Below are 11704 nucleotides of genomic sequence, written 5' to 3' on the forward strand. Positions count from 1 at the left end.
CACTAATATGTTATTTTATATGCATTTATTTACATACATGAATAGAAAGTGAATACAACTTAATAGAATTCAGTGTTTTCAATAGAAAATATCCAGCGTTGATAATAAAACTGCATTATTAATGAAGGTAATTTATAAACTGTGGTTTAGATTTTTAAGTGATTGTACTGTTTTAATTATAACTTATACATACTATTTATAATTGTAATTATAAGTTATATATATATATATATATATATATATATATATATATATATATATAAGTTATAATTATAAGTTATATATAAGTTATCATCATAAAGGAGTAGTAGCAGCGTATGGCCACCAGAGAGCGCAGTCAGCGGACTCTTTCACACAAACAACACGAAACGCGCATGCGCATTAGCTGTGTCGACAGACTCGTTGCGGAGTGGGAATAAGCAGTACAACTCGGAGGCGACTTGTTCTTCTTCTCCTGTTGTTGTCCCGGTAGACTTCTTCTTCTTCTGCTTCCCCGGTAGAGCGCGATGGCCGGCACCGCGCTGAAGAGGCTCATGGCGGAGTATAAACGTGAGTGTCCCGCTGCACAGACTCCATGCAGGAAGCTTCAGGATCCTCGCTCCGCCGCGGAGGCTCCCGGAGCCGAGCTTCTGCTTCAGAGCTGGACTGTAACTCAGCCTTGATCTACACTTCCGGTCGCCTCGCGCGCGATAATAAAACAGCTTTATGACCTTTTGAGGAGATCGATGCGCTTAAAGAATACTTTATCACAGTCACGTGACTGTGTGTTGATGACGTCATCAGAGAGAGATATATGGAGATAGCTTGCTATGGCTGCTACGTCAGCTGGTAGCGAATGTCTGATCTCAGTGTTAATGTCTGTGAGCTAACAGACACTGAGCTAACAGACACTGAGCTCACAGACACTGAGCTCACAGACACTGAGCTCACAGACACTGAGCTCACAGACACAAGCTATCGAACACTGAGCTATCAAACACTGAGCTATCAAACACTGAGCTAACAAACACTGAGCTAACAAACACTGAGCTATCAAACACTGAGCTATCAAACACTGAGCCATCAAACACTGAGCTAACAAACACTGAGCTGACAGACACAAGCTAACAAACACTGAGCTGACAGACACAAGCTAACAAACACTGAGCTCAGACACAAGCTAACAAGCACTGAGCTCACAGACACAAGCTAACAAACACTATGCTAACAAACACTGAGCTCAGACACAAGCTACCAAACACTGAGCTCACAGACACACGCTAACAAACACTGAGCTATCAAACACTGAGCTAACAAACACTGAGCTGACAGACACTGAGCTAATAAACACTAATCTCACAGACACAAGCTAACAGACACTGAGCTCACAGACACAAGCTAACAAACACTGAGCTCACAGACACAAGCTAACAAACACTGAGCTAACAAACACTGAGCTAACAAACACTAATCTCACAGACACAAGCTAACAGACACTGAGCTAATAAACACTGAGCTCAGACACAAGCTAACAAACACTGAGCTAACAAACACTGAGCTAACAAACACTAATCTCACAGACACAAGCTAACAGACACTGAGCTCACAGACACAAGCTAACAAACACTGAGCTCACAGACACAAGCTAACAAACACTATGCTAGCAGACACAAGCTAACACACACTGAGCAAACAGACACAAGCTAATAAACACTATGCTAACAGACACAAGCTAACAAGCACTGAGCTCACAGACACAAGCTAACAAACACTGAGGTCACAGACACACGCTAACAGACACAAGCTATCAAACACTGAGCTGACAGACACAAGCTAACAAACACTTAGCTTACAGACACACGCTAACAGACACAAGCTATCAAACACAGAGCTATCAAACACTGAGCTAACAAACACTGAGCTGACAGACACAAGCTAACAAACACTATGCTAACAAACACTGAGCTAACAAACACTGAGCTCAGACACAAGCTAACAAACACTGAGCTCACAGACACAAGCTAACAAACACTGAGCTAACAGACATTTACTAATGGATAGAATGTCATAATGTCTGTTAGCTCAGTGTCTGTGAGCTCAGTGTTTTGAACACAACAACATAGGCAAGGCAAGTTTATTTGTAGAGCACATTTCAACAAGGCGATTCAAAGTGCTTCACATAAAAGCATCAAAACACATAAGAAGATCTGTCTAGAAGAGCCAGTGGTCAGAGGTCACCGTGGTGTGACGGCATGCTAACCTGTGTGTTTTGTGTTCCAGAGCTCACCCTGAACCCACCTGAGGGGATCGTAGCAGGTGAGTCCTGTTTTACCTGCGATGACATCATCAGAGTATCAGTCTAAGACGTTCACTGTCCTGTGAAACCCAACAGAGAGAGCATGTCCTCTGTTGGTTTGAGGTCTTTTATGAAGAAAACATTCTGAAGACGCCACTATTGATCATCACGATAATAAACTGTTCTGGTTCATATGTTTACACATTATAGTGAAACAGAAATATTTGGGTCTATTCATCAGTGGAAGAAGAAATACTAATAACAGTGTAGAAATACTTTGTGACAACTAGTAGTACTGCGTTAGGTAGTGAGGTAGTGTTGGTCATGTCGCCCCCTGTGGACTAAAGAGGTAGTGTTGGTCATGGTGCCCCATTTGGGCTAAAGAGGTAGTGTTGGTCATGGTGCCCCCTGTGGACTAAAGAGTTAGTGTTGGTTCTGGTGCCCCCTGTGGGCTAAAGAGGTAGTGTTGGTTCTAGTGCCCCCTGTGGACTAAAGAGGTAGTGTTGGTTCTAGTGCCCCCTGTGGACTAAAGTGGTAGTGTTGGTTCTGGTGCCCCCTGTGGACTAAAGAGGTACTGTTGGTTCTAGTGCCCCCTGTAGACTAAAGGGGTACTGTTGGTTCTGGTGCCCCCTGTGGACTAAAGAGGTAGTGTTGGTTCTAGTGCCCCCTGTGGACTAAAGAGATAGTGTTGGTTCTAGTGCCCCCTGTGGACTAAAGAGGTAGTGTTGGTTATGGTGCCCTCTGTGGACTAAAGAGGTAGTGTTGGTCATGGTGCCCCCTGTGGACTAAAGAGGTAGTGTTGGTTATGGTGCCCTCTGTGGACTAAAGAGGTAGTGTTGGTTATGGTGCCCTCTGTGGACTAAAGAGGTAGTGTTGGTTATGGTGCCCTCTGTGGACTAAAGAGGTAGTGTTGGTCATGGTGCCCCCTGTGGACTAAAGAGGTAGTGTTGGTTATGGTGCCCTCTGTGGACTAAAGAGGTAGTGTTGGTCATGGTGCCCCCTGTGGACTAAAGAGGTAGTGTTGGTTATGGTGCCCTCTGTGGACTAAAGAGGTAGTGTTGGTTATGGTGCCCTCTGTGGACTAAAGAGGTAGTGTTGGTTATGGTGCCCTCTGTGGACTAAAGAGGTAGTGTTGGTCATGGTGCCCTCTGTGGACTAAAGAGGTAGTGTTGGTTATGGTGCCCTCTGTGGACTAAAGAGGTAGTGTTGGTCATGGTGCCCCCTGTGGACTTAAGCCTAGTTTATGGTTCTCGTCACATCGAAGGCGTACCTACGCCATCGACGTGACGCCGTCGTTGAGCATTCGAAGTTCTGCGTCGAGGGACCGCGTTGCTCTGCAATTAAGGGGTGTGTGGCTGTGTGGTGTCAGGGGTTATAGCCGAATTCCGGTCACAGTAAACAATGGCGAACAAGTTGGAGCGACTGCATTAAAGTTGGAGCTCATCAATATTGAAGATGTTGAAATGTTGAAACGCAGGCGACAGAGAAGACGTTTGCAGAGGTGGTCTGTACGACCACTAAACCGGTCGAGGCTGGGAAAAAGCAACTGCCGAAAATTACGTTCTGAGCGGACCAATCACAGCGCTTACGGTCCGCGTCAACGCGACGCGTAGTTAGGATTTTTTGGAGGTGCGCGTCAGGCTACGGCGTAGGGGTCTGCGTCGACGGCGTAGCTACGCCGTCGACCTGACGGAGAACCATAAACTAGGCTTAAAGAGGTACTGTTGGTTCTAGTGCCCCCTGTGGACTAAAGTGGTAGTGTTGGTTCTGGTGCCCGCTGTGGACTAAAGAGGTAGTGTTGGTTCTGGTGCCCCATTTGGGCTAAAGAGGTAGTGTTGGTCATGGTGCGCCCTGTGGACTAAAGAGTTAGTGTTGGTTCTGGTGCCCCCTGTGGGCTAAAGAGGTAGTGTTGGTTCTGGTGCCCCCTGTGGACTAAAGAGGTAGTGTTGGTTCTGGTGCCCCATTTGGGCTGAAGAGGTAGTGTTGGTCATGGTGCCCCCTGTGGACTAAAGAGTTAGTGTTGGTTCTGGTGCCCCCTGTGGGCTAAAGAGGTAGTGTTGGTTCTGGTGCCCCCTGTGGACTAAAGAGGTAGTGTTGGTTCTAGTGCCCCCTGTGGACTAAAGAGGTAGTGTTGGTTCTGGTGCCCCCTGTGGACTAAAGAGGTAGTGTTGGTTCTGGTGCCCGCTGTGGACTAAAGAGAAAGGTTCCTCACAGTGACTTTAGTACTTCTTAAGTAAAGTACTGTGTTTAGGGTTCTAGGGTTCCAGTTGAAAGCAGTGACTCGTCTGTTTCTGCAGGTCCAGCCAACGAGGAGAACTTCTTTGAGTGGGAGGCGCTCATCATGTGAGTATGGGTTCACCTGGTCGCCGTGGAAACAAACATGTGATCAGACGGGTGTTTTTATTAAAGAGATGTAATTCACTGAAGCCCCAGAATCCTGTTTGACCTTTAAAGTACCGTAGACCAGCAGGGGGCGCCGCTCCCTCAGACCAGCAGGGGGCGCCGCTCCCTCAGACCAGCAGGACACTTGTTTGACCCAAAGGACTGAGAACCCCTCGAACCTCCTTGGTTCCCTAAAGAACCACCACTCCTCGCTACTGCATGTAGCTACATCGTTAGCGTAGCCGACTGCTGATCAAACCAAACTCCATTCAGAAAAAGAGAAAGAACCAAACATGAGTTCAGACTTCATTATTTCTGCATCCTTTGATCGTTTGTTGTGTTAAGTGTTCCATGTTGCTGAAGTCAGGAACCCGGCAGTTATTTGAACTCGGCCTCGCGTGCCAGCGGCTTCAGGCTGCCCTTCAATTTACCCTGCGGCTCATTCACAGTCCAACAGCGTGACCTCATCGACAGCACATCCCATAATTACCCGAGAGCTGTCAGCTGGAGCTCCCTGGCAGCTCCATCTGCTTGTATCCAGCGCTGCTCGTTAGGAGGAGCAGGACGCTGAAGCTTAATAACAGCCACTCGCATCGCTGAGTCGTAGAGGTTCCACCTTCAGTGTTCCTGGTCATGGGTTCTCCAAGTCTGGAGAACGCTGTCCAACATGTCGCTCCAAAGTCTTCCACCACCTGAAAGACCACTAAAATCTTTTAAACGCCCACTAGAACCTAGAACTAGAACCTCCTCTGTGACTGCTAGATATCATAAAGAAACACTAGAACTCCCTAACGGCTACTAGAACCTCTTAGGAACCCAACAACTCCTCAAGGACGGCTACATTCTCTAGAAACATAAAGCTATGACCTCCCAAAGGAACCAGAGATTGTCTTCAAGGCCCACTATAACCCCTTTTTAGACCACAAAACCGTGTGAAAGACCACTAGAACCTCCTAAAAGACTGCTAGAACCTCTGAATGGAACCCTAGATCCTCCCAAAGGATCCGTAGAATCTCCCAAGGGTAGGCTAGAACTATCTAAAGACCACTAGAACCTCTTAAAAGACTGCTAGAACCTCTGAAAGGAACCATAGATCCTCACAAAGGATCATTAGAACCTCCCAAGGGTAGGCTAGAACTATCTAAAGACCACTAGAACTTCGTAAAAGACAGCTAGAACCACTGAAAGAACCCTAGATCCTCACAAAGGATCCTTTGAACTATCTAAAGACCACTAGAACCTCAAACGACTGCTAGAACCTCTGAAAGGAACCCTAGATCCTCACAAAGGATCATTAGAACATCCCAAAGGTAGGCTAGAACTATCTGAAGAGCAACTAGAACCTCCTACATGCTGTGTATTAAGAGTGTGTTTCTCTCCTGAAGAACAGTTCGGTCCTGGACATGAAGAACCTCACAGGTTCTAAGCCGGTTCTCCTCTTGGGTTTCAGGGGTCCTCAGGATACCTGTTTTGAAGGAGGCGTGTTTCCAGCCGTGCTCAGTTTCCCGTCTGATTATCCTCTCAGTCCTCCAAAGATGAGGTTCACCTGCGACATGTTCCACCCCAACAGTAAGTGCTCGGTTCCTTCGGAGCGGTTCTTGTTTTCGATGCAGTCGCCACGTGACGTCTCCGTGAGACTCTAAACCTGTCGGGACACGCCGCTCGGTTAGCTCGCTGCTAGCATGGCACTAGCATGCTGTCATTAGCGCTGTGATTGCTGGACTGCAGCCTCACAGCAGGGAGACCGTCTGAGCACGCTCGGTCCTGATTAGAGGCCGGGGCCTCACAGGGCCCGTCATCATCATCATCATCATCACCACCACCATCATCATCATCCTCATCACAGACGCCAGCATGGCCCTGAGCTGAACCTCCATCAACAAACAGCAGCAGATAAAGATGAAATGCATGAAGAAGAAAGCACTGAGCACCGCTGCAGACGGGTACTTTAATGCAACACTTAATGTTTCACTCGTCACATGAGCAGCAGGAAGAGCCTCCATGACGGAGCCCGTCGCCATGGTAACACCCGGCCCGCTGGGCTGAGCCCGATCCCCGATAAGCTCTGGCTTCACAGAACACGCTTCCTTCACTAGATGTGAGGAAACGCACTGACCGACCGGCCGAAGCCAAGTTCATACAGTCGGTCTTCAAACCGGTCGAGAGAAAGGCGCAGAACCTGAGCTGTGGTTCTGGACTGCTCTGATACTATTGAGGATGGGGGTCGTTTGGGTTTGAAGCGATGCCTTTAAAACAATAACGGTGCCTGAACCCATATGTTTTATTGCCAAGGCAAAAGCCATCTGAACCGAGGATCAAACCGTCTCTATAATCTCACTGTGCGGCGGCTCGGAGCGTTTCCCTGCCGTCGCCCTCCGTCAGCGAAACGGACGTTTCTAGCAGGAAGTTCAGAGTTCAGGAGTGTTTCTGCAACTTTGTCGTCCAGACTCCAGCGTTTCAAATGGACGTTTCCTCCACGCAGGAGTTCGGCTCTTCTTCTTTACGCTCCGTTGTTTTGGTGCTTTGCTGCACGTCGCGTTGTTCAAATCTTTTGTTGCAACATACAGCCAGACTTTTGCCACAGTGGCGCCGGTTCTCAGCCCCACAGCTAACCCTTCCTCCCCTGCAGTCTATCCGGACGGCCGGGTGTGCATCTCCATCCTGCACGCGCCAGGAGACGACCCCATGGGCTACGAGAGCAGCGCCGAGCGCTGGAGCCCGGTCCAGAGCGTGGAGAAGATCCTGCTGTCTGTGGTCAGCATGCTGGCAGGTAAGTTACCCATCATGCTTCACTTCATACAGACACAGTTCATACAGACAACAAAGTGACAGCAGACCAGAAACGCATCACAAAGAAAAAACACCAGAAAATTCTTTATGAAACAAGACCGACATCAGAAAGATCTAAAAACCACAACTAAAGGTATCCATTCAATTATTATTATTATTAATGTCCCCTCCCTTCCTCTCCTCAGAGCCGAATGATGAGAGTGGAGCGAACGTGGACGCCTCTAAGATGTGGCGTGAGGACCGAGAGCAGTTCTACCAGCTGGCCCAGAAGGTGGTCCGCAAGTCTCTGGGTCTCTAGAGGTCCAGAAGGTGGTCTCTGGGTCTCTAGAGGTCCAGAAGGTGGTCTCTGGGTCTCTAGAGGTCCAGAAGGTGGTCTCTGGGTCTCTAGAGGTCCAGAAGGTGGTCTCTGGGTCTCTAGAGCCCCGCGGCGTGTTTGTGCTTCAGAAACACTCGCTGCCTCAACACCACGGAGGCAAACACACAGAGACGGAGGATCAACAGAGGACGGACTTCACATAACTTCAAATTCAATAAAAGTCGACGGAAGAAGAAGAAAACGAGTCGACGGTCATGTGACCATTTTCACAGCGACATCATCAGACCTGTGGGGGCCGACGGCAGCAGCTTCTTTATTATTACAATATACAACAAACACTGACGATCAGGACATAACGATACAAAACATTATTTAACTAACAAATAGAAATAGAATATTAGAAGTACACAATAGAGAATAAAAGGTGTACAGGTGAGTGGTTTGAAAGTCCTGAGGGAAGGAAGTCGGTGAAGGAACCCTTTCACAATAAAGGTTTATGACAGTTCAGAGCTAAGCTGCGTTTAGTGTTTTTACTGATGAGATGTTTGACTGAACTCTCCAGAGACACGAAGGCAGCTTAAGGCACCCTGAAGGCACCTGAAGGCACCCTGAAGGCACCCTGAAGGCACCTGAAGGCACCCTGAAGGCACCCTGAAGGCACCTGAAGGCACCTGAAGGCACCCTGAAGGCACCTGAAGGCACCTGAAGGCACCAAATGAGCCGTCACCTAAAGAGGAACCGGATACTTTCTTCTTCTCTCAGTACTTTGAGTAGATGGACTCAAAGTACTGAGAGGTTTTGAGTATAAATACATCTAACGATGCTGCTGTCGGTCTGATGAGCCTCATCTGGTGTTATTCTGTGGTGATGATGATGATGATGATGATGATGATGGTCAGAGCGTCTCAGTTGGACTTTATGCACTTTATCTGAAGGAGGTTGTTGGTTCAGCTCCGGCTTGTTTTTAAAGAGTGAGGCTGGATGTTTCCGTCTGCTTTTAAGGGTTCAGACGACAGCAGAGTTTCTTTTACTTTGAAAGAATAAACTGAGGAGAAAAGAACCGTCTCTGATTATCACTTATTGATCACTTATTAGTTTTGTGGAAGAGTACTATGAGGTCACCAGTGAGAGGAGTTTAATGTAGATGACCTGCAGGTGGTATTCTTTACTGCAGTAAAGGTACCAATACAGCGATGTAGAAACTACCATCGACAGTAAAGGTACCAATACAGCGATGTAGAAACTACCATCGACAGTAAAAGTACCAATACAGCGATGTAGAAACTACCATCGACAGTAAAGGTACCAATACAGCGATGTAGAAACTACCATCGACAGTAAAGGTACCAATACAGCGATGTAGAAACTACCATCGGCAGTAAAGGTACTAAAAAAGGGTCTCAACCTGTCTGATTGATTATTATTCACACTTCTGACAGCTGAGGCTCATGGGTAATTGTGTGTGTGCGTGTGCGTGCGTAGCTTCCTGTCTCGACTTGCCTCCAACAAAAACACCATCAAAGAAGAAACCCCATCAGTCAGAGACACAGACGGGCCATTAGGGAGTGTGTTTACACAGATACTGTTATTACAGTGTGTGTGTGTGAGTGAGTGTGAGAGAGAGAGAGACACACACACACATCAGCTGCTGTATTAAAATAGAGTTTGTCATTATTATCGGAAACTGAAACCTCCACTAAACATAAACACTGTATAGAGTTATGAATCCAATATGAATGCTCCTCAGGTCGTCACCAGCAGGGGGCGCTGGGCTTCATGAGTCTGTGGACTGGACCCTGAGTCAGAAGACGGATCGAAACTCCAGAGACACTGAACCCAACCAGGAAGACAACCTGTTGACGAAATGACATAAAAAGAAAAAATCTATAGTCAATTAATATCAATAAGATCCAGGTATGTGTGTATATATACATATATATATGTATGTATGTGTGTGTATGTATATATATGTATATATATATATATATATATATATATATATATACATACACACACATACATATATATATACATATATATACATACATACATACATACATACATACATACAGAACAGAACCCAACCGGAAGAGAACCCAACCAGAAGACAATCCAACCGGAAGAGAACCCAACCAGCAAGAGAACCCAACCAGAAGAGAACACAACCAGATGAGAACACAACCAGAAGACAACCAAACCTGAAGAGAACCCAACCAGCAAGAGAACCCAACCAGATGAGAACCCAACCAGAAGAGAACACAACCAGATGAGAACCCAACCAGATGAGAACCCAACCAGAAGAGAACCCAACCAGATGAGAACACAACCAGATGAGAACACAACCAGCAAGAGAACACAACCAGATGAGAACCCAACCAGCAAGAGAACACAACCAGATGAGAACCCAACCAGCAAGAGAACACAACCAGATGAGAACCCAACCAGCAAGAGAACACAACCAGATGAGAACCCAACCAGCAAGAGAACCCAACCAGAAGAGAACCCAACCAGCAAGAGAACCCAACCAGAAGAGAACCCAACCAGCAAGAGAACACAACCAGATGAGAACCCAACCAGCAAGAGAACACAACCAGATGAGAACCCAACCAGCAAGAGAACCCAACCAGAAGAGAACCCAACCAGCAAGAGAACACAACCAGATGAGAACCCAACCAGAAGAGAACCCAACCAGATGAGAATCCAACCAGCAAGAGAACACAACCAGATGAGAACACAACCAGCAAGAGAACACAACCGGATGAGAACCCAACCAGGTGAGAACCCAACCAGCAAGAGAACACAACCAGATGAGAACACAACCAGATGAGAACCCAACTAGATGAGAACACAACCAGAAGACAACCCAACCAGCAAGACAACACAACCAGATGAGAACCCAACCAGAAGAGAACCCAACCAGATGAGAACCCAACCAGATGAGAACCCAACCAGATGAGAACACAACCAGCAAGAGAACACAACCAGATGAGAACCCAACCAGGAAGAGAACCCAACCAGCAAGAGAACACAACCAGATGAGAACACAACCAGAAGAGAACCCAACCAGATGAGAACCCAACCAGCAAGAGAACACAACCAGATGAGAACCCAACCAGCAAGAGAACACAACCAGATGAGAACACAACCAGATGAGAACCCAACCAGATGAGAACCCAACCAGCAAGAGAACCCAACCAGATGAGAACCCAACCAGATGAGAACCCAACCAGGAAGAGAACCCAACCAGATGAGAACACAACCAGATGAGAACCCAACCAGAAGTCAACCCAACCAGGAAGTCAACCCAACCAGAAGAGAACACAACCAGAAGAGAACACAACCAGAAGAGAACACAACCAGAAGACCACCCAACCAGAAGTGAACCCAATCAGGAAGTGAACCCAGCCAGAAGTGAACCCAACCAGAAGTGAACCCAACCAGAAGTGAACCCAACCAGAAGTGAACACAATCAGGTAGTGAACACAACCAGAAGAGAACCCAACTAGGAGAAGTCCTTTTGTTGACGAAATTACATTAAAAAAAAATCTACACTCAATTAATATCAATAAGATCCAGGTATGTGTGTGTATATATATATATATATATATATATATATATATATATATATATATATATATATATATATATATACATACACATATATATATATATGTATATATACATACATACATACCTGAGGTACTCTTCCTCCCCCTCCCCCCTCGCTCTCTCTCCAGCTCCTCCCAGTCTTCTATGTGGGCGAGCGAGCCCGTCCCACTGCAGGTGAACTCTCTCTCTCTCTCTCTCTCTCTCTCTCTCTCTCTCTCTCAGTCTCACCTGCAGCTGATTGTCAGTCTGCAGATAGCTGCAGGTGAAGGAGGACGTCTTCATGTTCATCACCCTGGAGGACGTGTTTCTTCATTGGAGGAGTTTATTGGATC

General features: G+C 46.8%; 1 protein-coding gene across 1 annotated transcript; it reads left to right on the forward strand.

The window, feature by feature from the left end:
- The first annotated feature begins 408 nt into the window (after window positions 1-408).
- Window positions 409-7763, forward strand: ube2g2 (ubiquitin-conjugating enzyme E2G 2). The gene is made up of 6 exons (XM_079218176.1): window positions 409-549; window positions 2260-2295; window positions 4573-4618; window positions 6108-6226; window positions 7287-7427; window positions 7633-7763. The coding sequence occupies exons 1-6, from the start codon at window positions 507-509 to the stop codon at window positions 7743-7745; spliced, it is 498 nt and encodes a 165-aa protein (XP_079074302.1). The 5' UTR covers window positions 409-506; the 3' UTR covers window positions 7746-7763.
- Window positions 7764-11704: the final 3941 nt, after the last annotated feature.

This window comes from Taurulus bubalis (assembly GCF_910589615.1).
Source record: "Taurulus bubalis genome assembly, chromosome: 1".
NCBI lineage: Eukaryota > Metazoa > Chordata > Actinopteri > Perciformes > Cottidae > Taurulus > Taurulus bubalis.